The sequence below is a fragment of the Phocoena phocoena genome, chromosome 15, assembly GCF_963924675.1.
Source record: "Phocoena phocoena chromosome 15, mPhoPho1.1, whole genome shotgun sequence".
Lineage (NCBI taxonomy): Eukaryota > Metazoa > Chordata > Mammalia > Artiodactyla > Phocoenidae > Phocoena > Phocoena phocoena.
In genome coordinates, this window is record NC_089233.1 from 63,736,528 (window position 1) to 63,763,168 (window position 26,641).

The 26,641-nt window shown below is 42.1% G+C and overlaps 1 protein-coding gene across 2 annotated transcripts in view; it reads left to right on the top strand.

Annotated features, from left to right (window-relative positions):
* The window catches only part of ACSS2 (acyl-CoA synthetase short chain family member 2), a 47,681-nt gene that overhangs the window by 11,004 nt on the left and 10,036 nt on the right, over positions 1-26,641 (top strand). The window contains exons 3-8 of one of the 2 annotated variants that reach the window (XM_065893613.1): positions 22,312-22,403; positions 22,622-22,725; positions 22,973-23,045; positions 23,327-23,402; positions 23,564-23,678; positions 24,471-24,509. In XM_065893613.1, coding sequence (XP_065749685.1) covers positions 22,312-22,403; positions 22,622-22,725; positions 22,973-23,045; positions 23,327-23,402; positions 23,564-23,678; positions 24,471-24,509 — 499 coding nt within the window. The remainder of the gene's footprint in view (positions 1-22,311; positions 22,404-22,621; positions 22,726-22,972; positions 23,046-23,326; positions 23,403-23,563; positions 23,679-24,470; positions 24,510-26,641) is intronic. The other variant, XM_065893614.1, reaches the window with a different exon arrangement.

Here is a 26,641-nt window from a genome sequence, read left to right on the forward strand (position 1 = left end):
ATAGACTGTAGAAGGGCAAGAATAGAAGCATGGAGATCAATTATGAGACTATTATAGAAATCCAGCTGAACAATGATGGTGATTTAGACTTTAGTAGTAGCTTGAAGGTGGTTAAAAGTGGTCAAAATCTGGATCTATTTTGAGTGAAGAGCCCATGGAATTTGCTGACTTGGATTGGATTTGAGGAGTGAGAGAGAGAGAGGAGTCAAGGTTATCTTCAGCAGTGGATGAGGTCCAGGAATGGGACATCTTGACTATTTTTGGAGACCTAGGAAAGATTTTATGCAGGGGAATGATGCAGTCACAGCTGGGTTTAAGAAGATTAATCTGGATTCATATGGAAGTGAGAGTGGAAAGTCAGAGAATTGAGAGTTTTGTTATTCAAGGTAGAGATGCCTGAACTGGGATATTGCTGGTGGGAATGGAATTGAACAATGAAATGTTAGAGTAATTTAAAGGAAAGAAACCAACATAGGTAACTGGGTGTGTAGATGGTGGGCGCACAGACAGAGAAAGTGAGAGAGAAGAGTCAAGGGTCCCCTTAGTCTATATAACACTTTACCTCTTTCAGAGGCACACAGTCATCTGATCCAGAGGCTAAATTTGCTCTTAAGACTTTGGTTTTAACCTCTCTTGCACTTTCTTCCCCCTAACATGGCAGGTTCGTGGGGGTTTATGTGTGTACATGTGAGAAGGAAATCAGTAACAAAGTTATTAGAAAAGTAATTCAGGGAGAGAGAGTCGGTGAGGAATATTAGAGGTAGCTCAAGGAGTTAAAGGGATACTGGCAAACAGTGGGAGATTGGGGGATTAAGTAAGCAGTGGGAGATTATGGGGAGTGGATGGAAAGAGTGGTTGATGGCTATTATTCTGGTGATTTATATGAGCTGCTCAGTCTCTAGGTTATTCCAGGAGAGGAACCCAATCTCCAAAGCCCAAAATATTTGGTATAGTCCATTCCTTCTACTTTTTGCTTTGGGTTGCCTATGGCTATCATTATCTCTATACCATCTCCCCCTTCAACCTCAGCTGAAATCACTGGAATATCTCTCCACAGGCTCTATTATTCAGTCCTTCCTTAGAAACTTCTGAGAAGCAGGTGACTTTAGGACAGAAGCTCTGCTCTCAGGATCCCTGTATGTTCCTGAGTATGAGTTCCAAAATATGATATTTAGAACTGTCCAGATCCTGGTGGGGTATGTGTGAGTGTGTGTATTTGAGGAGGTGGGGATGGTTGGGAAGGTGAGATAAGCCCATGGTCTGACAAGGAGAAGATTGTCAAGGTGACATGGAAAACCAGAGCCCTAGAGTGTGTTGTCTTAGCATTCATGTCCAAGGACTCTGTTAATTATCTAGGTCCATGTTCTGGAGTTCATTTCAGTGAACTAGATGATCACTAGTTGATCACTAGTTCAGTGAACTAGATGATCACTATGGGAAGGGAGGGACTTTTTTGTCCTCCATCTATATCTCCACTGGTTTCACAATAGTGTATTTACTTATTCAAATATACCATTTGACCCTTGAACAATGTGGGTTTGAACTGCATGGGTCCACTTATACGCAGATATTTTTCAACAGTAAATACTACAGTACTGCATGGTCTGTGGTTGGTTAAATCAGCAGATATGGAGGAATCAAGGATATGGAGAGGCAACTGTAAGTTATATGCAGATTAACCCCTATGTTGTTCTAGGGTCTACTATACTTGCTAAGGAAAAACACTCATTTGAGAAAGAAGATGGCCTCAGACCATTCTCTTCCCCTCTCTGGGCCTTCCCTTTGTGGGAGTGGTGGGAGATGAACTACTGATACTCTGCAAGGTCCCTTCCAACACTGACGTTTCAGGATTCTGTGATTGTTTCTGAAGAGGAAGTTGTTTTTAGAAGTTCTGTTGCAACCTGTAGTGACTCTATGGTGACTCAGTAGGCAGGCTGGGCTTCTGTTGAGATGATAAAAGAAGAGGAGGATTTTAGAAGGGATGAAGAAGCTGAGGAAGAGAATCTGATCCCCTTGTCTGGTAATATGAACACTTTAGCATAAATGCTTTAAACTAACGGGAGATATGTGGGGAAATAACTATTGCTGGGAACAGTCTTTCTCCACTTGAATCAGGCGGGCAGATTGTGGAGGAGGACTGGAGGATTTCATGTTTAAGGTGGATCTCTAATTTTCTTCTCTCACTTCCCCTGAGTTTCAGACTCTTGATGCCTTAAAGAGCCACTCCCTAAAGTGATAAAAATGAAACAAGTAGACTGTGCTGTCCAAGTCACTAGTCACTTTTTGGAAGTAGGTGGGAAATGAATAATAAATGTATTATAATAATAATAGTATATGTTATACATTAATATGTGTACTAGCATATCTAATAATAAGTGTGTAATAAATGGAGACTGTCTTGAGGCCTGACTCAGTGTCCTGAGCCATGTCAGCTACCTGAGTTTGTGTCTGGGCTGATTTCTTTTACCAGTGTATTAAGTAAATATTTAATGAGGAGAATGGCTTTAGATAATGACCTTTTTCTGAGCCTTCTTTATCTCACTGGTAAACTGTCTGGGGTGAACAGGATACTTGCTAAAGTTACTTCTGTCACTGACCTTCAGAATTTCTATCACAAATGTAGGGAACTGCAGTGGCAAGGCAGCTAGGGAAGGTTGGGGGAAGGGGAGGAACCCAGTACTGGCCTCTTGTCCTTTGAAGAGAGCAGGTAGTTAGGTGGGAGCATGGGTTCTTGCCTTAGGGAAGCCTCACATTTACAACAGTAAATACAGAAGGCTTGGAGCTGAAGATGGGCCTTCTCCCTTTTCCTGGATTTGGTATGGGAGAGTTTGGTCACTGGTAATGATCCCTAGCGTCTGATACCTTGAACCTCTGTGAGAATTTGAGACTCTCACTCCCAGACCTTTGAGGTCCACTTCCTGTACAAACCAGGAGTTGTAGCCCCAGTATCTCCATCCCCAACAATTCTCATAAGTGATCATTCTGATTCTGGGACACTACCAAGACCACAGAGTTCACACAATACCTATCCCATTGTTAGGCAGCTCTTTTACAAAGTTCTTAGATATATTACCTCCGTATAACTTTATCTCCATTCTCTCCTCTTCCCTTGGTCTTAGTTCTCTGCTCTGCGGCCACATAGAATAATCCCATTCTTTTCTCCACAAGACATCCCTTCAGGTATTTGAGGGCAGTATCCCTTTGCCAGGCTGAATGTAGAATTATAGATATCTAAATCTAGAAGATGCCTTGAAGATCATCTAGTTCAGTAATTTTCAATTTTCTAAAAGCATTAGAATCCTTTTATTCAAATATAATATTATATGTATAGTGATTGACAGGATCTGGTCTATGCTTGGGTTTCAGTAACTACTCCCACAAATTGAGCAAATTGCCTCACCTTTTTAAACCTAAGTTTTCCCATGTGTAAAATGGGAACAATAATAGTTCCTAGGGACTTCCCTGGTGGTGCAATGGTTAAGAATCTGCCTGCCAACGCGGGGGACATGAGTTTGATCCCTGGTCAGGGAAGATCCCACATGCTGTGGAGCAGCTAAGCCTGTGCACCACAACTACTGAGCCTGTGAGCCACAACTGCTGAAGCCTGTGCACTGCAAATACTGAGCCCACCACCACAACTACTGAAGCCCGTGTGCTGCAACTACTGAAGCTTGCCTGCCTAGAGCCCATGCTCCTCAACAAGAGAAGCCACCGCATGAGAAGCCCGCGCACCCCAACAAAGAGTAGCCCCCTCTCGCCACAACTAGAGAAAGCCTGCATACAGCAACAAAGACCCAACACAACCAAAAAAATAAAATAACGGTTCCTAGATTGGTGTGAGGAATAATTGGAATAATCTGTGTAAAGGGCTTAGTGCTTGGCAAACAGTATGTTAGCTATTTTTGTCATTATGCCAAAGCCTCATTCCTAAAACAGGAAAAAAGCAGAGCTGATCTGGTTGAAGCATAGATTGGAGGACCAGAGCTACATTCTGTTGGCTTCTTTACCTTGTCACTGTGGTCCCTGTGAGATATATGTGTGGAACCTCCATGGATTTGCAGAACTCAGTTTGAAAACCCCTGACCTAGTCAGTGCTCTTGTTTTATGGATGAGGTAGTCATGAGTCCACATTCCCAGGTTCCTTGTATGATATAGTTTCTTGAACAACTCCTTCATCATGCATGTTGGTCTCTTGTATACATACTCTAGTTGGCCAATATCATTTATTAAGTACTCTACCTATGGTATGCCCTGGACAGGGAATTATTTACAATCTCCCATAATGCCTAAGAGTTTTCTACTTATTCTAATAATAAACTATGTCTCCTCTGTGTTGTACGTGTATAATTGTTCCCTTGTTTTTTTGAACCTAGGTATGGTTCACAAGAACACTTGGCAGATGAGGAGCTTAAGGCTCAGAGAGTGGAAGTGACTTTGCCAGGTCACATAGCAGTTGTAACTTGTTCTGGACAGAAGGACGCTTACATTCTTTGTTATAGACACTATGCTTCTACTTCACAGACTTAGCTTCTTTGACAATCTGTCACTTATCTAGCCAGTAGTTTACTTAGATGGTTTAGGGCTGGCTTTAGAAATGTTGACTACAATTTATAATGATAATTTATAAGGCTTAACACATTAAAGGGCAAACCTCAAAGAAATAACATCCTTTCCTTAGCTGAGATGTGTTCATTCATCCATTCATCAAACAATTTTTTTTAACTGAATATCTACTATATATAGTCTGCATACTACCTTGAGAATAGTGGGTGGGAGGCACAGGGCAATAGCAAGGGGACCAGTAAGGGGGCACTGACAACAGTTCAGATAAGATATGATAATGGAGACAACAGTAGAAGCTGTGAAAAGTGGTCAGATTTTTTATTTCTATTTTTTTGGCCACACTGTGTGACTCATGGGATCTTAGTTCCCTGAGACACCAGGGATTGAACCTGGGCCCTTGTAAGTGAGAGCGTGGAGTCCTAACCACTGGACCACCAGGGAATTCCCCAGATTTTGGAATATTTTGAAGGCAGAGCCAATAGGATTTGCTGATGAACTTGATGTGGGGTATAAGAGAATGGAGTCAAGAAACAAAGGTTTTTTTGTCTGAGCACTGGAAAGATGGAATTTCCATTAGTTGAGTTGGAGAAGAAACTGGGAGGAGAAGTTTTGGGGGAGGATCAGAAATTTGTGTTTCATACACAGAGATGTAAAATTGCAATTGTGACAAGTGCTAGGTAGACAATGAAGAATTTCAAGTAGAGATGTGACATATCAGAGTTACATTTTGAAAAGATCACTCTCTTGATCATGTATATATTAGAAAAAACAAAAACCAAAACCCAGAAAGCCTACCTGAGGATCTGCAGGCAGAGGTCCCAACCATTGCTTTATGACCTTCAGCAAGTGATGACACCCTTCTGAGCCTCAGTTTTCTGACCTTTCAAATGGGGATAGCAAATCTTGTTTTGCCAATCTCAAAAAATTGCTACAAGGATTAGCTGAGACGAAAGACAACAAAACACACTGAAAAGATTTATTACTATGAGGTGGTGCTAATACTCATACATATTACACATGTCTAAGGGCACTGTTAGGCAGAAGGGTTCAAGACTGGCAGCCACATATGACTTTTCTATACTTTACAAAATGTCCTTCTTTCCTCTAATGAACTTAACTTCTTTTCTCAAACTTGGCTCAAAATCCACCATTTCTAGGAAGTGTTTCATAATTGACCACGCTTAAGTTATTTCTTTTGCATTCCTTTGGTAATTTCCTACTCCTGCATTTTCTTGTTCTTGATTGCTCTTTCCCAATATTGGCCTGATGTGGTGGGTGGTTTAGATCTCTCCAATTAAAGATTTTAAGTTTATGAGAGTAAGGACTAGCCTCTCATTCCCTTACTTTCCTAATTTGGCAAGCAGTAGGCACTGATCATTGGATGGCCACTCTGGCAAAGATTGTCCATTTCCAGTCCTCTATGGATTGGGAGTTTAGTAGGTAAAATGTTTTGAGGTGGAGGAAGAGCCTTTAGTCTAGGAACCTCTCTGACTTTTCCTGACCTACAGAATAAAATTTAAACTAAGCATTTGCGGCCCTATATATATGAGCCCTCTCTAGTCTATATTTTGAATCTTTAAAGTTTTGAAACATTCTTAAATTTATAGAAAAGTTACAAGTATAGCTCTTCCTCAGTTACTGGGGTCTGTGCTTAGGTAGAGACAGGAGAGTGGAGCTGACATGCCAGTGGCCTGGTGCTGCGTCTGTAGCAAAGTGTGTGTGACCCCCCTGAGACCTTTTAAATCCCACTTCAACCAAGAGCTGAAGCTAATCAGCGAATATGGGCTCTGAAGAAACATGAGGTCTGGAGGGTCAACTTTACTCTGCCCAAGAGCCGCTACTGAACGCCTCTATTTGAAAGCAACACCCCGCTGCAGGTGCTGTACGAGGTGATTACCTGGGTCTGAAAATCAAGGATTTTTTGGAGAGGTCTTCAAGCTTGCCTTGGCCAAGTGTATTCACCATGCCTGAGTGGTGATCTGCCAGCACCATATCAGGGTTTGTAAGCAGGTAGTGAACATGAGTCCTTTATTGTCTGCCAGGACTCCCAGAAGGACTTCTGTCTTTTCCCTCTTCTCGCCTTACCGTGAGGCCTCACAAAGAGGAAGAAATGCCAAGAAGGGCCAGGGTGGGGCTGGAGCTGGCAATAATGAGCAAGTTTAAGCTCCTCTATCCCCTCCGACTGGTGGGTTGTCTAATTTTCTAGTCAGATAATAAAACAGTATCAACACTTAAAGATGCAAGTACAATACAAATAACTTTTTTCTTGAACCATTTGAGAGTAAGATGCAGACCCTGAATAGTGTGTATTTCCAACAAGGACTTTCTCCTATATAACCATAATACAACTATCAAAATCAGGAAATCAACACTAATACACCACTACTATCTAATCCTCAGACTCCACTCCACTGAAGTTTTACCAGTTGTCCTAATAATGTCCTTAATGGCAGAAGGATCCAGTTCACAATTACACATGACATGTGGTTGTCATGTCTTTTTAGTCTTTTTTTTTTCTTTTTAGTCTTCAATCTAGAATAGCCCCTTAGTCTTTTCTTGATTTTCATGGCCTTGACATTCTATCTTTTCAATCTTTTTTTAAAATAATTTTTTAAAAATTAATTTTATTTTTGTGTTGGGTCTTCGTTGCTGTGCGCGGGCTTTCTCTAGTTGCAGCGAGTGGGGGCTTTTCTTCGTTGCAGTGCGCGGGCTTCTCATTGCGATGGCTTCTCTTTGTTGTAGAGCACGGGCTCTAGGCACACGGGCTTCAGTAGTTGTGGCACGCGGGCTCAGTAGTTGTGGCTTGCGGGCTCTATAGAGCACAGGCTCAGCAGTTGTGGGGCACGGGCTTAGTTCCTCTGCGGCATGTGGGATCTTCCTGGGCCAGGGCTCAAACCCGTGTCCCCTGCATTGGCAGGTGGATACTTAACCACTGCGCCACTGGGGAAGTCTGAGATTTTTAAAAATTTAATGAATTTTTCAGCAGAGACCCCCAAAGAGTTGCCAATTTAAAATTTTATGAAGTAAGGATATTTTTCAAACCGCAAATATCAACTTATGTCACTATCACTCAATTAAAAATAACTTAACTGCATGAGAATATACATAGCAAAAAGTATAGTCCTTTATATCAAATAAATTTAGCTTTATGAAAAAACACAACTGATAGATGAAAATACTAGTATTTAGGATTGTCACTGGCCTGTAGACTGGCCTGTGTTTTCCCACTTCTGCATCTAAGCCACCCTTGTTCCTTTCTTCCTGAATTGGTCTGTTCCTTTTCTGGGCCAATCTAAACCTTGCTTATTCTTTAAGAACCATTTGAAATGCCATCTTCTTCGTGAAGCTTTTCCCGATTCTCCCTTTCCGACTCTCTTTCTTGCTCTCAGGCAGAATGAATAATAAAATCCAGACTTAGAAAGCACATTTAATGAAATATTCCACTCATTTACAGTTGAGGCAACTGAGACCCAGAGAAGTGAAGTAATTTGCAAAAGCTCTCACACTGTGAAAGGTAGTGAAGCTTGACCTAAATATATAGTTTTCCTGACTCCTAATCCAGAGCTCTTTCCCTGTCTACTTTTTTCCCTATTTGTTTCCCTGTCATTGTAGCATTCTTGCCCAGGAATGAGAGAGCTTTAGCTGGGATGTAAGGCTTTGAGAACAGCTCTCATCTAGTGTTCTAAGGTCTGATCTATTTATTAAAAGCCTTATGGTTTTACTGGAGAATCATTATTTATTTATTTGCCCTGGAATACATAACATAGAGTTGTCCTTGCAGGAAACGTTTCTGTAGCATATCAACACATGCATTTCTGATTGATTTTTAAAATTGAATTGTATACTTTATATTTTTTAAATTAATTAATTAATTAATTTTTACTTTTGGATGTTTTGGGTCTTTGTTGCTGCACGCAGGCTTTCTCTAGTTGCGGCAAGCAGGGGCTACTCTTCATTGCGGTGCGGGGGCTTCTCATTGTGGTTACTTCTCGTTGTGGAGCACGGGCTCTAGGCACACGGGCTTCAGTAGTTGTGGCACACGGCTCAGTAGTTGTGGCTCGCGGGCTTAGTTGCTCCGCGGCATGTGGGATCTTCCTGGACCAGGGCTTGAACCCATTTCCCCTGCATTGGCAGGCGGATTCTTAACCACTGCGTCACCAGGGAAGTCCTCTGACTGATTTTTGATGAGAGGCTTATTTTTGAAACCAGTGTTTGTTTCTTTTTTGACCTTTTTTTTTTTTTTTTTTTTTTTGTGGTACATGGGCCTCTCACTGTTGTGGCCTCTCCCGTTGCGGAGCACAGGCTCTGGACGTGCAGGCTCAGCTGCCATGGCTCACGGGCCCAGCCGCTCTGCCGCACGTGGGATCTTCCTGGACTGGGGCACGAACCCGTGTCCTCTGCATCGGCAGGCGGACTCTCAACCACTGCGCCACCAGGGAAGCCCGCCCTGACCATATTTTAATACATGGAAATCTATCCAAATGAGCAGTCAGACAGGCCTCTTGTTGAACTTTAGTTTCAGCTACTCTTGAGGATTACTGTCTTATCTTTTTTATTCTTCTTATTATTATTGAGGCATAGTTGACTTATGTTAGTTTCAAGTGTTCAAACTACAATATTGTAGTTGGATATTTTTATGGATTATACTCCAAATAAAGTTATTAAAATATTGACTGTATTCCCTGTGCTGAACATTACATCCTTGTACCTTATTTATTTTATATCTAGTAGTTTGTACCTCTTAATCCCCTTCACATATTTTGCTCCTCTCCTCACCCCTTTCCCCCCAAGGTAACACTAGTTTGTTCTCTGCATGTGTGAGTCTGTTTCTGTTTTGTCTTATATGACATCCAAACTGACAGAAACCTAAGTTTTTTGTATGGACAGCTGTGCTCCACAGACAATCCACTAGCTTCTAGCAGCAGAGTTGTTGTTGTTGTTAGATTCTTTTTTCCTTTGACTTTTATTGTTTTAGGTCTTACATTTAGGTCCTTGATCCATTTTGAGTTAATTTTCATATATGCCAGGTAAATGCAACTTATGGTCAGGTAAGGGTTCAACTTATGGATAGTCATGCTCCATGGACAATCCATTAGCTTCTAACAGCAGGTTTTAAAAAAATTAATTTTGTAGATATTTATAGAAATTTGTCAGGCACTGTACAAAGTACAAAGAATGTAGCAATAAACATGAGAAATCTGGTCCTTGTCCTCACGGAGCTCACAACCTGATGGGGGCAAGATTTTTACTTGTGAGCCAGAATTTTATTTAGGAAGGAAATGTTGCGGATAATGTGTTTTTCCTTATTTCCAGGGGGAGTGGGGAATGTCTCTAGGAGCAAATGGGTGTACAAGTGCTCCTGTGACACTTGAGCATTGATTGCCAAGGATTGTGAATATAGACATATGTGGGTTTCCTTGCCTGAGGTTTTGGATCTTTCAAAATCTTCAGAATACTGAAGAGGTCTTGGTGGGTATGATCTTGACCATAGGCTAAAGCTCAAAGTGGATGGGAGTCTTCTCAGCTTCTTTACAGTACTCCTGGAGATTCTTAGGAGAGAGGCTTCTCCGTGTTCATTTAGGTATAATCCAAATTGGTATAGTGGAACAAACACTAGCCTGGAAGTCAGAAACCTGGAACCTAGTTACAGATTTCTCCTGAATTCTCCTTGTGTGGCCTTGGCAATCGTGTCCTCTGGATTTCTTGTATCTTTAAAACAGGGATAATAATACATGTTCTACCTACTGCAAAAGTAGCTGTGAAGATCAGGTGAGGGAACTGTACTCGTGTAATGAATTAGCTGGATTCTTATTTGATGTACACAAAAACCGGCGAGGCAGGCATACAGGTTTCGTTATTTTTATTTATTTGTTATCTACCTCAGCTAAGTTTGTTCTTTTTTTTTTTTCCCAAGTATAATCTCATTTCTCTGAAACTGACTTTTAAGACCCATTCTCCTGCCTCTGAAAGGAAGAAATGATAATCAAGGAGTCTAAGATACATTAGTGATTATCCCCCTCTTCTTGACTCCTTCCTCCCATCTCATACTTTACAGAGAAGAAAACAGAGGCTCAGAAAAGAGGGGAAATTTTGTGCAAATTCATACATTGAATTAGGGGTAAACAATAATCTAGGTCTGGTGACTCCAAATAATTACCTGAGGATCTTGTTAATAATCCAGATCCCTGGACCCCACCCAGACTATTGAATCAGAATTTTCAGAGGGTAAGACTTCTGACTTGTATTTTTAAAACCTCCTCAGATGTTTCTGATGTGGTGGGCAGTGGCAGGGTGTCTTTGAAAAATAATTAGTTAGATTAGTAATCTAATGCCTAAAAGAATTTTGAAAAATTATGTAGCTCTTCACACATTTTAAAGTTCACATTTAAACATTTTATTGTAATATTAAATAATTGCAAAGAATTTAATTTCCAATGTGTTTTTTATTGTATACATGTATATATTTTATATATCTTTTTCAAAATCTTGAAACTGCAAATTTAGCTCATATAATTTATAGAAAATGTTTATCATATTACCTAATTTGAACAGCCAGTTCTCACTGTCAACATAGCCAAATCAGATTTACTTTGTTAGAAAATGCCTAACTTCTTTTTCAGTTAAAGCAGTTATGCTAATATATGACCTGTGATAACTATTTAACTTCTGAATTATAATTCTAGGAGAAATAAGGCAAGTAGACTTGCCATGAGTTTGTCAATTAAGGTGTTACTCCTTTCAATATTGATTTCTTATGGAAGCTCTCTGATTTGCTTTCTTGGGGCTCTCCCTCTGAAGTTATGCGTTTTCAAACTGCCCCTTTGTTTGGCACTCTGGAGGGTTTTTTTTAACCTCAGCATTGTATAGGCATAATAAGGTTTGGGATAAGAGAGAGAGATGGCATTTTTTTATAAAGTGGGAGAAAGAAAGTGGGAAAGGAGAGCCAACTTAGATCAATGTTAGGAAAGATTACATATGAAAGTTGAGTCTCTGGACACTTATTCTCTTAAAACTTTTCCTGCTCAGGTACATACAGGAATAGAGTACTCTAGCTTGAAAACTACTGACTTAAACTATGATATCTACCTAAATAACAAAGAACCATTGAAGTGAATATTTTTGCATGTGTCTGTTATACTTGAGAGACTTGATGTACATGTAGTATGTTGTTCCTGGCTGTTCTTCCCACTTTCTTTTTCTAACCCAGGCATATTCCTGTTTAAGGCAGCATTCCAAATGCTATGATAATAAAGGAGCTAAGAGAGCTGCCCTCATTCACTTGTTTTGAGGAAGGCTAGCATAGTTGTTCCATCCAGGAACAACTGGATAGTAGGAATGAATGTGTATGATTTCCCTCCTGTAAACAGGCATGTAGGCAGTGGGAAAAGGGTTAACTTCTATACTGGCCCAGGTCTGCCTTCTCAACAGAGAAGACATATGGAATCCAACTGTCACCAAAGCCACTTTGGGCAGGGCGAACAGGCACAAGGTCTCTGGAGCAAAGCCTGAAAATAGCTGGCAGGAGAACAGGGTGTAATTATAGCTCAAACTGCGAAGCATGTGTCTCACAACCTGAACTGCATATCCAAGGGCTTCTTCCAGTCTCTTCCATGGCATAGAGTCCAGAACTGAGCCCACTGTAGGGGCTCAAGAAACTCTTCTTGATATGTTTCCAAATCCCATTCCATAAGTTTTAAATATTTTTCCTCTATGTCTGTTTCCCGCTGCCTGTTTAGCATCTGTCTTCTTCATTTGTATCCTCTATTATCCCCTCTTTCCTTCCATGTTTTCTCACTCTGATCAGCCTAGATCTGGCTGATCATGTGAGCAGAGTTTATTTGTTCATATTTTTATCCATTCATTTCACAATTATGTATTAAGTGCCCACTGCGTGTCAAACTTTGTTTGCTAGGCACTGAGGAGGAAACAGATAAAACGATGTCCTGCCTGCCTTTAGGAACTCACAATCCAGTGAGGGAAACAGGTGTATACATATGACTATAATGTTAAAAATAAAACAAATAAGTCGCAAGTCTTTAGGCAAATAGAAAGAGACAGTATGAATGAATGAACAGTATGAATGAATGAATGAATAGTGCTAAGGTACAATCTTTCAGGAAAGGAAGATTTGTATAGATGTCTGCTTTTTTCCCCAAATTAATCTGTGTGCTTTTTGCAGTTCTAATCAAAACCACAGTAAGTTCAAAAATTTTTCAGATATAATTCATAGCATATAGTTTACCCATTTAAAGTACAATTCAGTGACTTTTGGCATATTCAAAGAGTTGTGTAACCATCATCACAATCAATTTTAGAACATTTTCACCACTGCAAAAAGAAACCCCATACTCATTAACAATCACTCTTCATTTTCTTCCAACTTTCCTTGCCTCAGCCCTAGGCAACCACTAATCTACTTTTTGTCTCTATGGCTTTCGCTCTTCTGCACATTTCACATGAATAGAATCATACAGTATGTGGTCTTTTGTGTCTAGCTTCTTTCACTTAGTATAATCTTGTCAAGGTTCATCCATGTTGTAGCATGTATCAGTACTTCATTACTTTTTATGCAGAATAATACTCCATTGTATGGACATACCATATTTTATTTATCCATTCTTTAGTTGTATATTTGGATTGTTTTCACTTTTTGATATCTTGAATAATGCTGCTACGAACTTTGTGAACAAGGTTTTGTATGGATGTATGTTTTCAGTTCTCTTGGGTGATCATAGCTATACTAAAATCCACATTTGGTGCACTTTAACCCCACAGTTCTCAGGACTCCTACACTTTGATTTTCTTCTTTATGCTAATTCTGGTTTTGGAAACAACATTGCCCTTTTGGAGGCCATGTCATTTAGCAGGAGAATGCCCTGAACTAGAGACATATAGACTCTAGAGCTAGCCACGGGTGACTGTTAATATTTAAAATAGATTAAATTAAATTAAAATTCAGTTCCTCCACCACATTTCAAGTGTTCAATAGCTATATGTGGCTTGTAGCTACCATATTGGATAGCACTGCTTTAGAATAATGCTGCTACTAATGTGCTAAGTAACCTCGAGGCTATCACTTCCCATCTGTGCATTAGGTTTCTCATCTGTAAATAAGGGTGGTGAACATCAAAAGCCCTATCCTTCTCTGCTATTCTAAGTGATTTAGGATTCAGTCTTTGGTGTTTGCCTCCTCCCACCTCCTCCTCCAGCCTTTTTCCCTGTTCAGCCAGGAGTACCCAGAGGGAACATTAAGCTGCTAATTGGTCAAGCTATGTTGCACCCACTCCCTGCTCCCTTGGTGAAAGGGAAAGTGACTTGAGGGTATACTTATATCTAAGTGCTTCACATTTGTGCAGTGCTTTATGGATCATAGAACACATTATTTCTTAATTTTACAGAATCAAAGAATCTCAAAGTTGGAAGGGCCTTAAAGGTCATCTCAAACTTCACTGAACATGAATCACATGGTTGCTTATAAAATGAAAATTCCAAGGACCTCCCTCCCTCAGGAATGATCAAGTAGATGTCAGGGTTTCCCTGGTCCAACCTGCACACTCCTATGCTTCTGGACAGCTCTGACATTTAAAAAGGCTTTCCTTATATTGAACTCTCCCAATTGACATAGCTCTTCCATTTATAATTACAAAATGCTAGTCTGCTTCTTTCCCATAATTATCCTTCAGGTTCATTCATTCATTCAGCAAGTATTTATTGAGCATCTACTATATACAGGGTTCCTTGCAAGGTACGGGGGATTCAGCAGTGAACAAGACTAACATGGTCTCTGCCTTCAGGAAGCTTACAGTCTAGTAGGGGAGACAGACAGTTAGCAAAAAAAAAAGTAAATAAGTAAATAAAATAATTACAGCTTGAGAAAAATGCTACAAAAAAATATACAGTTTTGTGATGAAGAATAACAGGAAGGACTAATGCTACTTGGGGTGGTCATGGAAAGCCTCACTAGGAAGTGACAGTTAAACTGAGATCTGAAACATGAGGTAGAGAAAACCATTCAAAGAGTTCAAGAAAGATAGGAAAAGAACATGGCATGTTCTGTCGGTCAGAAGGCTAATGTGTTTGGAGTCTATTAAGCAGAATGGGACAATGACATAAGATGAGTTGGAGAAGATACAAGACATAGTAAAGTTTGGATTTTCTTCTACATGCAATGGAAGACACTAAAGAGTTTTAAGCAGGAGGTGCTGTAGTCTGGTTTGTGTCTATAATAGGTCATTTTGGTTTATGTATGGATTGGAAGGGGGCAAGAGTGAAGTGGAAGACCAGTTTGGGGCCATTGTGGTCATCCAGGCAAGAGATGAAGGTGGCTTCTGCTAGGGTGGAGGCAACAGAGATACAGATATTTGAGACTTACTATCATGCCTCTCAGTATCTTCTCACCTCCAGGCTAAACAGATCAGTCCAGTCTTCCTCTTTTTTTTTTTTAAACATCTTTATTGGGGTATAATTGCTTTACAATGGTGTGTTAGTTTCTGCTTTATAACAAAGTGAATCAGTTATACAGACACATATGTTCCCATATGTCTTCCCTCTTGCATCTCCCTCCCTCCCACTCTCCCTATCCCACCCCTCCAGGCTGTCACAAAGCACCGAGCTAATATCCCTGTGCCTTGCGGCTGCTTCCCCCTAGCTATCTACCTTACTACGTTTGTTAGTGTGTATATGTCCATGACTCTCTCTCGCCCTGTCAAAGCTCACCCTTCCCCCTCCCCATATCCTCAAGTCCGTTCTCCAGTAGGTCTGCGTCTTTATTCCTGTCTTACCCCTAGGTTCTTCATGACATTTTTTTCCCCTTAAATTCCATATATATGTGTTAGCATACGATATTTGTCTTTTTCTTTCTGCAGTCTTCCTCTTATAACAAGTTTGACTACTCTCATCGGGATGTTTCTCCTCTGGAAGACCTAACCCACTAGGTTAGATCCTGCCTTCTGATGCTTCTGTGAAGAACCCAGTTTTCCCCACCTATTTTTTTCCTCAGCTCTTTCCTCCTATCTTGTGCCTTACTTTTCTGCTAGTCTAGGGAACTAAAATCTCCAATCTAATGACTATCCTTCTCATATTAAGAGGAGAGCTCTAGTCTTCCCTGTCATTAATCAATTATAAGTTTTTCAATGATTTGACCACGAACCTTAAGTACTTACTGTGCCTACTGCGCTCAGAGGAGACAGAAATGAAGACATGATCCCTGCCCTCCAAGAACCCAGGGTATAAGGGGAAAGATAAGGCCCCAATAAATGCAATACAAGGTAAACCAACAGATCACAAGGAAAGTGAGATAAAGGGACTTGGAAGGAAGAAAGAACTTTCAGCTTTGAGGTAGGTGGGGGAAAAGAGAAACTAGGGAAGACTTCGTGGAAGATGTTACCTTGGAGCACCTGGGGCTGCGGGGTGGACAAGAAGTGCCCTTTTATATGGAGTGGTCAAGGATGACCTCACTGACAAGCCAACATTTGAGCAATAACTCAAAAATAGGGAATAAGTCATGTGGCTATCTGGGGGAAGAATGCTCAAGTAGAGGGCAAAAGTTCTGAGGCAAAGTGTGCTTGGTGTTCTTGCCAAACAGTGTGGAGGCTGTGTGGCTGGAATAGAGAGAGAGGGAGAGGAAGAGAGAATGGGAGTACTTGAGGACAGAGGTAATGAGGGAATAGACCATGTAGGAACTAGCAGGCCAGTGTGAGGACTTGCATTTTGAGCACAGGAATGACATGATCTGACTTACCTAATGGTGATTTTGGACTATGATAGTAGAAGTAGATGTGAAGGGAAGTAGTCTAATTCTACATATATTTTGAATCAGTAATGGATTACAGTAAAATTTGGAGAGTATAAGGGTAAGGTAGTTGCAGAAGTTTTCCTGGAAGAAAAATATGAGAAGATTATATACTTTGAGTTGTTCCATACCATATGGCCTCCAGGTGAGAGGGAAGTAGTTGGGTCTACAGCAAGTGTTCCCAATCTGTAGCCCATCAGCTAAATCTCTCATTAATAGTTTTGTTTGACCACAGTGTTTAAAACTTTTAAAAATTAGTTGTCATAAAATAGATAACTAATGAGGACCTGCTGTATAGCACAGGGAACTCTACTCAGCACTCTATGGTGACCTAAATGGGAAGGAAATCGAAAAAAGAGGGGATATATGTATATGTATAACTGATTCACTTTGCTGTACTGAAGAAACTAACACAACATTGTAAAGCAACTATACTCCAATAAAAATTAATTTTAAAAAATTAATTGTCAACACTTAAAAATTTAGAAACAGATTTCAGGCCTCTTTGAAAAACTGAAAAAAATGGCAACATTGAGACCTTATTCCCAGAGGGCAAAGTTAATAGACACTAAGTTTAAGTACTAGATGTCTCTTCTTGCCAGAGCATGTATTCTCCAGTTTTCCAGTCCCTGCCTCTCCCTATTGGACCCCCAAAACTAAGTGTCATTGCACATATGCTGCTATTTTCTTTTTTGGATATATTAAAAGGTTTTATTTACTTATGATTCAAATTTTTAAATTATGAAACATTCCAAACATATCATTTTCTACACTTGACACATATTGATATTTCACCTAGGCTTTTTTTAATTGAAGTATAATTTACTTACAATATTATATTGGTTTCAGGTGTATAACATAGTGATTCGATAGTTTTATACATTACAAAAATGATCACCACAATAAGTCTAGCTACCATCTGTCACCATACAAAGTTATAGTATTATTGACTATATTCCCTATGCTGTACATTACATCCCCAAGACTTTTTTATTTTATAACTGGAAGTTTGTACCTCTTAAGCTCCTTTGCCTGTTTCACCCATCCTTCCCCCCTGCCCAGCACCCCCCCAGCAACCTTTAGTTTTTTCTCTGTATCTATGAATCTGTTTCTGTTTCATTATGTTTATTTTGTTTTTAGAGTCCACATATAAGTGAAATCATATGGTATTTGTCTTTCTCTGTTTGACTTACTTCATTTAGCATAATACCCTCTAGGTCCATCCATGTTATCACAAATGGCGAAATTTCGTTCTTTTTTTTTTCCAAATATTTCTCCCATTCTGTGGGTTGTCTTTTCACTTTCTTTTTTTAAAATTAATTTTATTAATTTATCTATTTATTTTTGGCTGCATTGGGTCTTCGTTGCTGCACGCAGGCTTTCTCTAGCTGCGGCGAGTGGGGGCTACTCTTCGATGCGGTGCGCAGGCTTCTCATCGCAGTGGCTTCTCTTGTTGCGGAGCACAGGCTCTAGGTGTGGGGGCTTCAGTAGTTGTGGCACATGGGCTCAGTAGTTGTGGCTCGCGGGCTCTAGAGCGCAGGCTCAGTAGTTGTGGTGCACGGGCTTAGTTGCTCCGTGGCATGTGGGATCTTCCTGGACCAGGGCTCAAACCCATGTTCCCTGCATTGGCAGGTGGATTCTTAACCACTGCGCCACCAGGGAAGTCCCTGAACCCTATTGATTTTTGAGTTTGCAGCTCCTAGTATAGAAAAAAGAGGCCTGGACCCTGAGTCCTGGTCCCTGATCTGCCACAACCTATTGTACAATGTGACCTTGAGCACAGCAAATGGACTCTTTGGATTTCTTTGGAGTTAGGAGACTAAATTGGATGTTCTTTTATTTTTTTAACATCTTTATTGGAGTATCATTGCTTTACAATGTTGTGTTAGTTTCTGCTGTATAACAAAGTGAATCAGCTATATGTATACATATACCCCCATATCCCCTCCCTCTTGCGTCTCCCTCCCACCCTTCCTATCCCACGCCTCTAGGTGGTCACAAAGGAAAAATCTGTTAACATCCTAGAGGGCTGAGACTAGTACTTTGTCCCCTCCCCTCTCCCAACCAGCCAGGGGCCCCAGCTGGGTGTGTATGTCAGAGAAAGAAGACACTGGAAGGAGTAAGGTGCCTATATCAATAATGTATAACTTAAGCCCAGGGCCAGGGAGAGGGATGTACCCTCTGTGTGTGTAACTGGAAGTGGGCTCAAGTAAGCTGTTCTTGTATAGGTTTGTGCTTATATATTCCTGGGCACCTTCTATGTACCAGGTTCTATTCTAAGTGCTAGGGATGTAGCAATGAACAAAACAGACAAGGTTTTTGTTTTCATGGAGTTTATATTCCAGTGAAAGATGCAGATAATATACAAGTGAATAAAATACATGAGATAATTTCAAGTAATAGAAAGTTCCATGAAGAAAATGAAACAGAATAATGTGATAGAGAGTTTCTGGTGGGGCAAGCTGTACACATACGTGGGTATATAAATGTGTGGTGCATACATACACTTGCCAAGGTCCATATGCTTATACTATTTGTGCCTATGTGTGCAAATGAGCAGCTTGTATTTCTACAGTGTTTTTTTCTTTTTTCTTTTTTTTTTTTTTTTGCGGTATGCGGGCCTCTCACTGTTGTGGCCTCTCCCGTTGTGGAGCACAGGCTCTGGACGCGCAGGCTCAGCAGCCATGGCTCACGGTCCCAGCCGCTCCGCGGCATGTGGGATCTTCCCAGACCGGGGCACGAACCCGTGTCCCCTGCATCGGCAGGCAGACTCTCAACCACTGTGCCACCAGGGAAGCCCTACAGTGTTTTTATATTAGTATATATGATTTTATGTATGTGAATGCATACAGGTCAGCTGGTTTGCATGGGTGTGTTGTATATGTTGGCATTTAGCTGTAACTAGAGATGTTCTGGTGTGCCACTCATCAGTGAGCCAGTTTTGGAAATGGCTTTTTCGCATCTGACCTTCAGGGCCATTTGCCAGCTTCCTCTCTCCCCGTTCCTTCCCACTTTAGATAGCACTCTGTGCTTGTCTCCTCTCAGCCCTAGGAGGGCTAAGCCAAGGAGAGGATAGTAACTAACACATCTAGCCAGGAACTGGAAAGAAGCTGATAATCTTCTGTGAAATCTCCAAAGGCCTGGCTTCCCTGCTAGTCGCTGTCCTTCACAGCATGAGGAGAAAGAGTCCTGACTTGAAATCAGAAGAACTGAGGATCTGTTCTTGGCTCTGCCACCTATTATTGTGTGACCTGGACCAAGTTACTACATCTCTCTGAGTTTCAGTTACCTCCTTCATAAGTACCCTGGGTAGTAAGGAAGAGGGAACAAAATGACCTTTATGGGGGGACTACGTGGTGCTGGAGCCTGAAGGAGGTGGGAAGGCATTCTGAGCAGGGGCAATGGCATGATTAAGAGTGTGGACGTGGGCCTTTGTGTATAAGGGAAGCCAGGCGGAACCTACTTAGAATAAAATTCAGACTTCTTACCATGCCTACAAGGCCCTATGTGATCTGGCTGCTGCCTACCTCTGATTCTTACCCCGCTTCTTGCTCACTATGCTCCAGCCATACTGGCTTCCTTTCTGTTCTTTGAATAGGCCACGCTCTTTACCACCTCAGTGCCTTTCCAAATTTTGATGTTCTCTTTGCCCAGGATCCTCTTCCCAAGACCTTACATAGTTGCCTACTTTTCATTACTTGGGTCTTAGCTCAAATATCATCTGTCCAGAGAGAGGCCTTTGGGGGCTTCCCTGGTGGCGCAGTGGTTGAGAGTCCGCCTGCCGATGCAGGGGACATGGGTTTGTGCCCCGGTCTGGGAAGATCCCACATGCCGCGGAGCGGCTGGGCCCGTGAGCCATGGCTGCTGAGCCTGCGCGTCTGGAGCCTGTGCTCCGCAACGGGAGAGGCCACAACAGTGAGAGGCCCGTGTACTGCCAAAAAAAAAAAAAAAAAGAGAGAGGCCTTCCCTGACCATCTTACTTAAAGTAGCTATCCTCTAATATTTATGAATATTTGAAATGTACATATCCTTTGACTCAACAATTTCAGTTCTACTAATTCTACAGGTATATTTTCAAGTGAGTAAATGACATATTAAAAAAGATATTCACTGAAATATTTATTTGTTAAATATAAATTATGGCATACACAAACAGTGGAACATTACGCAGATGACGAAGAAATGAAATAGCACTGTAAGTCTTAATGGAAAATAATGTCAAGATATATTGTTAAATTTCAGAATAAAGCGAGATGATCAAGCTCTATACTTAAGATTTGTGCAGTTTATTGGATGTGTATTATATTTAATAAAAAACAAGATACAGAGTAGTGTGTATTGTATGCCATCATTTGTATAGAAAAAAAGAGAATACATAAACATAAATGCATGTATATATGCTTGTCTAATAGGCCTGTCCTATCGTTGAAGCAGCTTTTTCCCACATCCCCATTCCGTGCTTGGTTGGGGACTGTGAAGTACTTATTTCTCTTCTGAACAGGATTAAAATTCAGTTTTTTAAATTCATTTTTTAAATTTCTATCTTCAACGATATCCCAAGGACCTTATGAAAGATGCTAACGGTGTAGCCTTCTTCCAAAGTGATTTCTTGGTTACTCCTCACTAGTTCAGTTGCCCTATACCCTTCATCTTACTAGGAGTGGCCCTGTCTGCATACTGACTATTTCTGGAAAGTTACACAACATAGTAGTTACAATGGTTGCCAGGAGGCAGGGTGATTGGAGGTTAGGGGTGGGAGGGACACTTATCATTACATATCTTTTTATGCAGTACGATTTGTATGTATTACTTGTTTGAAAATCATAAAATTGAAAAATAATACTGAGGGGAATATTCTTATAGTTAAATCTTTGCATACAGTCTGAAAGTTCCTTAAGATGTCTTTTTGAAAATTATTTCTCAGTCATTATTATGTCATTCTTTATATCCTTCATAATGTTTATCAAAATCTGAAATTATCTTGGTTATATTTTTTACTTGTATATTTCCTGCACTATCATTGGAATATAAGCTCCATGTTGTCAGGGATCTTGCTTATCTTGTTCATCAGTGCCTTATTTCTATACATATATATAGCACATAGGAGTTGAATAAGCAAATGAATAAATGAAAGAATGACTGAAAGAAACCAGGCTGAAGCCTAGACAGGAGTAGGAGGCAAGGCTGAGGAGGTAGAAATCAGCTGATAGAGGGTAGTGAGTCTTAACTTTAAATGTGCATCAGAATTACCTACTGATTCTTTTTTTTTTAAATTCTTGTTGGAGTATAGTTGATTTACAATGTGTTAGTTTCAGGTGTACAGCAAAGTGAATCTGTTATACATATACATATATCCACTCTTTTTTAGATTCTTTTCCCATGTAGGCCATTACAGAATACTGAGTAGAGTTCCCTGTGCTATACAGTAGGTCCTTATTAGTTATGTATTTTATATATAACCTACTGATTATTTATACCAGCTTGTAGTAAAGAAGCAGATTCTTGGACGTTGTGATTGTGATTCTAAGTTTGGGCTCAGGAATCTACATTTTAACAAGTTCCCTAGGTGACTTGGGTACAAGTGATCTGGAGACCCCACTTGAGTAACACCAGTGCAGTGTTGACATCACTTTCAGGAAGAATCACATCCATGATATAAGTTCTCCTTAATACATGCCTAGGATGGAAGAGAGAAAACCATCATCCCATTTTATCAAATTAAATGAGGTTCAGAGATGGCAGTGCATTTTCCTGTGACACACAGCTTGTGAATAAAGAATACCTTGTAAAGTCAATGTATCTGACCAGTCAGCTCCAGGTGTGGTGGCAGATGACTCACCCTCATGGGACATTCCCAGGCCTTGGTGTTACTGAATGGATTTTATGACTGTTTCTATTTTTTTGTTTGGGGAAGAGGTCATACTCCCTAATGACTGGCTCTTTCTGATGTATCTCAGGGAGGGCAATGAGCCAGAGGAGACCACCCAGATCACATACCGTGAGCTTCTGGTCCAAGTGTGTCATTTCAGCAATGTTCTCCGAAAACAGGGTGAGTGTGGGGATATGGGGAAAGGACTGGAAAGCCCAGCCTTGGGGTATCTGAGGACTTGGGGGAAGTAGACAAGGAATAGAAGGAATCTGGTAACAGAGGAACCGAAAAGGTCAGCTGCGGGGGCGGGGGTGTGGCAGTGGGTAACTGGATGAGAGGGAGCACGTAGCAGCAGGTGGGGTCCACCATGGTCCATGGTCTGTGTCCTTTACCTGCAGGCATTTGCAAGGGTGACCGAGTGGCCATCTACATGCCCATGATACCAGAGCTCGTGGTAGCCATGCTGGCGTGTGCCCGCCTTGGGGCTCTGCACTCCATTGTGGTAGGAATTTGGGCTGGAAAAAGGGGCCTGGTGGGGGATAGGGCTCAGGAGAAGTAGGTTGGGCCTGGATGATGGAGGGTCTTAAGAACCAGACTAAGGAGTTTAGAATGTCATAGGTTCCTTATCAGTTATCCAGTTTCTTCTATGACCTTGGCTTAGAGACCCTGAAGGTTTTATAAGTGACTCCTTTCCTTGTTCACTCGATCCCTGGGTCGCCCTCTCCTTCAGTCTTTCTTCCCTTCCCTAGTTTGCGGGCTTCTCTTCAGAGTCTCTTTGTGAACGGATCCTGGATTCCAGCTGCAGCCTTCTCATCACTACAGGTGACTACTTCTCTCACCCCTTCTCCAAAACCCCCCACACCCAAAGTCTTGGTCTTCAGTCAGCTAGTTGGTATTTGGGACTGCTCGGCATAAAGGGTAGGGGCAGCCTACCCTTCGTCTCCTGGTTCCACCTCAGCTTACCCTCTGTCAGCTCAAATCAGCTGGAAGAGCCAGAGACAACAGGCCTACCCAGGAGGACTGTGGACATTGTGCTCACTAGGGATAAAGGGCTAGGAGTGTGGTGCCTTCCTAAGGCTTGGAATGTCTGTTGCTCCCCAAAGATGCCTTCTACAGGGGGGAAAAGCTTGTGAACCTGAAGGAGCTGGCTGACGAGGCCCTGGAGAAGTGTCGGGAGAAGTAAGTGTGTTTGGTCTGCTGGCTACTGCCTTGAGTTGACTAGGCATTTCCCCAGTGCCAGGTCCCTTTTGTCCCTCCTACCCTAGATGGACATGGGTGGGTCTTGCCAAATTCTCTTTTGAGCCAACCAGCCCACCACTTCAGGCTTTTCTTTCCTCCAGGGGTTTCCCAGTGAGATGCTGCATTGTGGTCAAGCACCTGGGGCGGGCAGAACTGGGCACAGGTGACTCTCCCAGCCAGTCCCCCCCGATTAAGAGGCCATGCCCGGATGTGCAGGTGAGTCTGGTACTTCTATGCCCTCCTCTGGGCTCAAAGTGGCTCCCTCTTCCTGCCCAGGAAGTTCCCGATGTCCTTCTTTGTTTCCTCATCATAATGCTGAGGATCTGGGAGCAATCCTAGGAATGGCTCCTCTGGCAGGGCTGGCTGGGAGCTGGGGGACTTTGACCTTGGATGTAGGTAGGGAGCCCCTTGTACCTTGGGAACTTAGCATGAGAGATTGTGAGGAAGACTCCTGTGCTCGTTGGGGTATTCTAATAGGCACAAGGGATGTTCAGGGCTTGGGCTTGGGTTAGAAATGGGCTGACTTGGGTGACTATCTGTAGTCATCTTGATTACTGGGCTGTGGTTTAGGGTGGGCTACCTGTGTGGTCCCACCATGGAAGGACCAGGATCTTCCCCTCAAGATATGGCCCTCATTAGCTTTGGATACACGCTTCTGATGGAAAAGCCCAATGGTGGCCTCCAGGTCTAAGGGGCATGAAGGATGAAAGCTCCAGGGTCCAGAAGGACAGAGGGTTCCTGAGACTCTGTGACTTGAGGGGCTCCGAGTGGTCTTAGGGCTAGAGAGACTTCAGTCTAGTCTAGGAAGATTGGAGACCCCTGTCCGCATTAGGGGTTCTGAGTGTATAGGGGCTGTGTAGAGGATCAGGAAAATGCAGGCTGGGAGGACCAGTGAGAGAGGGGCCTGAGGGAAAAGAGGCAGCCAGAGGTTTGGGGCACAGTGACCCTTCCCTCCCACTCCCGTATCCTCAGACTCTGCTCACCACCCTTTCCGTGGGCTCTTAACAGGGTAAGCTGAAAGAGAAACCCAAGCGCATCTGGCCCCAGGTATCCACCTCTGCACTGCCTTGGGCACTGCTTCCCTACATGCTTGTTTGTGTGTCCATCTGCTCTTTGCCTGTTTGCCCCATTGAGGTGGCTGCCAGACCTAACCCCCTTCTCTCTGCTTCTAGGTCCTTTGCCATCTAAGTCACTCTGAAGGGTCATGAAACCAAATGCTTGTTGCTACCTCTCTGAGTTGGCGTAGAGCATGGATCTCAGAGAGGTAGCCACAGACATTCCATTTCACTCCTCCTGCTTAGGACCACTGTGGGAGAGAGGACCAAGTAAACTTGTCAGAAAGTTTTTACTGTGCACTTAGTTGAGGCAGAACCAGGAGAGACAGGAGGAGGAACAAGTAGAGGAGGTACAGACCTTGACCTTGGGAATTCACCATTAAGTTGGGCAGTTAGATGTGTATTACAAATGAAAACCTAAGTTTTACATAGGGCAGCAGAGAAGCTTCCTAAATATATTTATAAACTACTTTGGGATTTATAAACTCTGATATAATTAAATGCTAAATTGAACAAAAGTTACATTGTAGGTGGTTCTAAGAAGGGAGATCTCTAAGTGGGAACTCAAAGCCAATTAGTATAGGAGAGAGACTGGGCTTGGAGTCCAGAGACCAATTTTTAGCTGTATGACCTTGAATAAGTCACCTCTTCTCTCTGGGCTTCAATTCCCTTATCAGTAATGGAGAGATGAGAGTATATGCTTTAAAGGAACCCACCTCCCTTACTAAAACAAAACATAAGAGCCACTATTCCTCTGAGTTTTACCATCCTCCTAGGGTGTCTTACTCTAAATCTGCTATGATCTACCTCTTAGGCTAATGGTAAATATAATCCCCCTTTTCTCTATTCTCATTAGCATGGTGGAGACAGATCTGATTCCCAGGAGACAATGCTTTCATCTTAAAATTCAGGCAGGGACCTAAGACTTTTCTCTTGAAAAAGGAAACAAACTTAGTGGTTAGAGTATAGGCTCTGGAGCCAGACTACTTGGGTTCAAACCTTGGCTCTGTCACCTGCTATTGTGGGAACTTGGGCAAGTTACTTAGCCTCCCTTGCTTCAGTGTCCCCGCCTCTAAAATAAGGATAAAACTGTAGCTACCTGATAGGGTTTTGTCAATGTATGTAAGGTGTTTGGCACATAGTAACTACTCCATAAGTGTTAGCTTTTATCATTTCTAATATAGCAGACAGGCTGGCATTTCTTTTTTTTTTTTTTTTTTTTTGCGGTACACGGGCCTCTCACTGTTGTGGCCTCTCCCATTGCGGAGCCCAGGCTCCGGACGCGCAGGCTCAGCGGCCATGGCTCACGGGCCCAGCTGCTCCGCGGCATGTGGGATCTTCCCGGACCGGGGCACGAACCCGTGTCCCCTGCATCGGCAGGCGGACTCTCAACCACTGCGCCACCAGGGAAGCCCAGGCTGGCATTTCTAAAAGGGAATCTAGAAAAGAAATAGACTCTTACAATTCTTAATACCTGAGACCCTCAGGTCACAGGCTCCTGGATTTTTGTTTCTTGAAGGTGAAAATAGCCAGTTACCAAAAAACCAAAGACCATAAAAGTTGGCTTACAAAGTCCAGGTCTGAGGACTGCGGTCAAAGCTGCAGAAATCTTGGCAGAGCTCCAAACCCCTTCATCCTTAAGCAATCTTCAAGGGAGAGCCTGGTACAGTTGGCAGGTACCTTCCTCAACCATGTTACCTATGAGCTTCCTCATATTTTTCTCTCACACCTGGCGGCTGCCCTCCCTAAGGTTATTCTGGTCCAATAACAAAGGCCAACTCCTCGATTCTTATTTCAGAAAATTCAAACCTTTTCCTGGTTCAAAGCACTGGGCCCTCATAAGTATACACCTAATTCACAACCAACATATGTGCCACTAATTGAGCTCACCCTGCTTCCTGGTGCTGGTTATCAGCTCCACACCTGGAGTACCCACCCCACCCCTTCTTACCCACACCCACAAAAGAAACAGTTTTACAAGATTACAAGAGTCCCCTCACTGCCACAGTGTAACTATGCTTTGCCCTTACTTGTACCTAGTGCCTTTTCTATGACAACTCACACCAGCACTGTAGACCAGCGCCATTTGCCCAAGCATTCTTTTTTTTTGTGTGTGGTACGCGG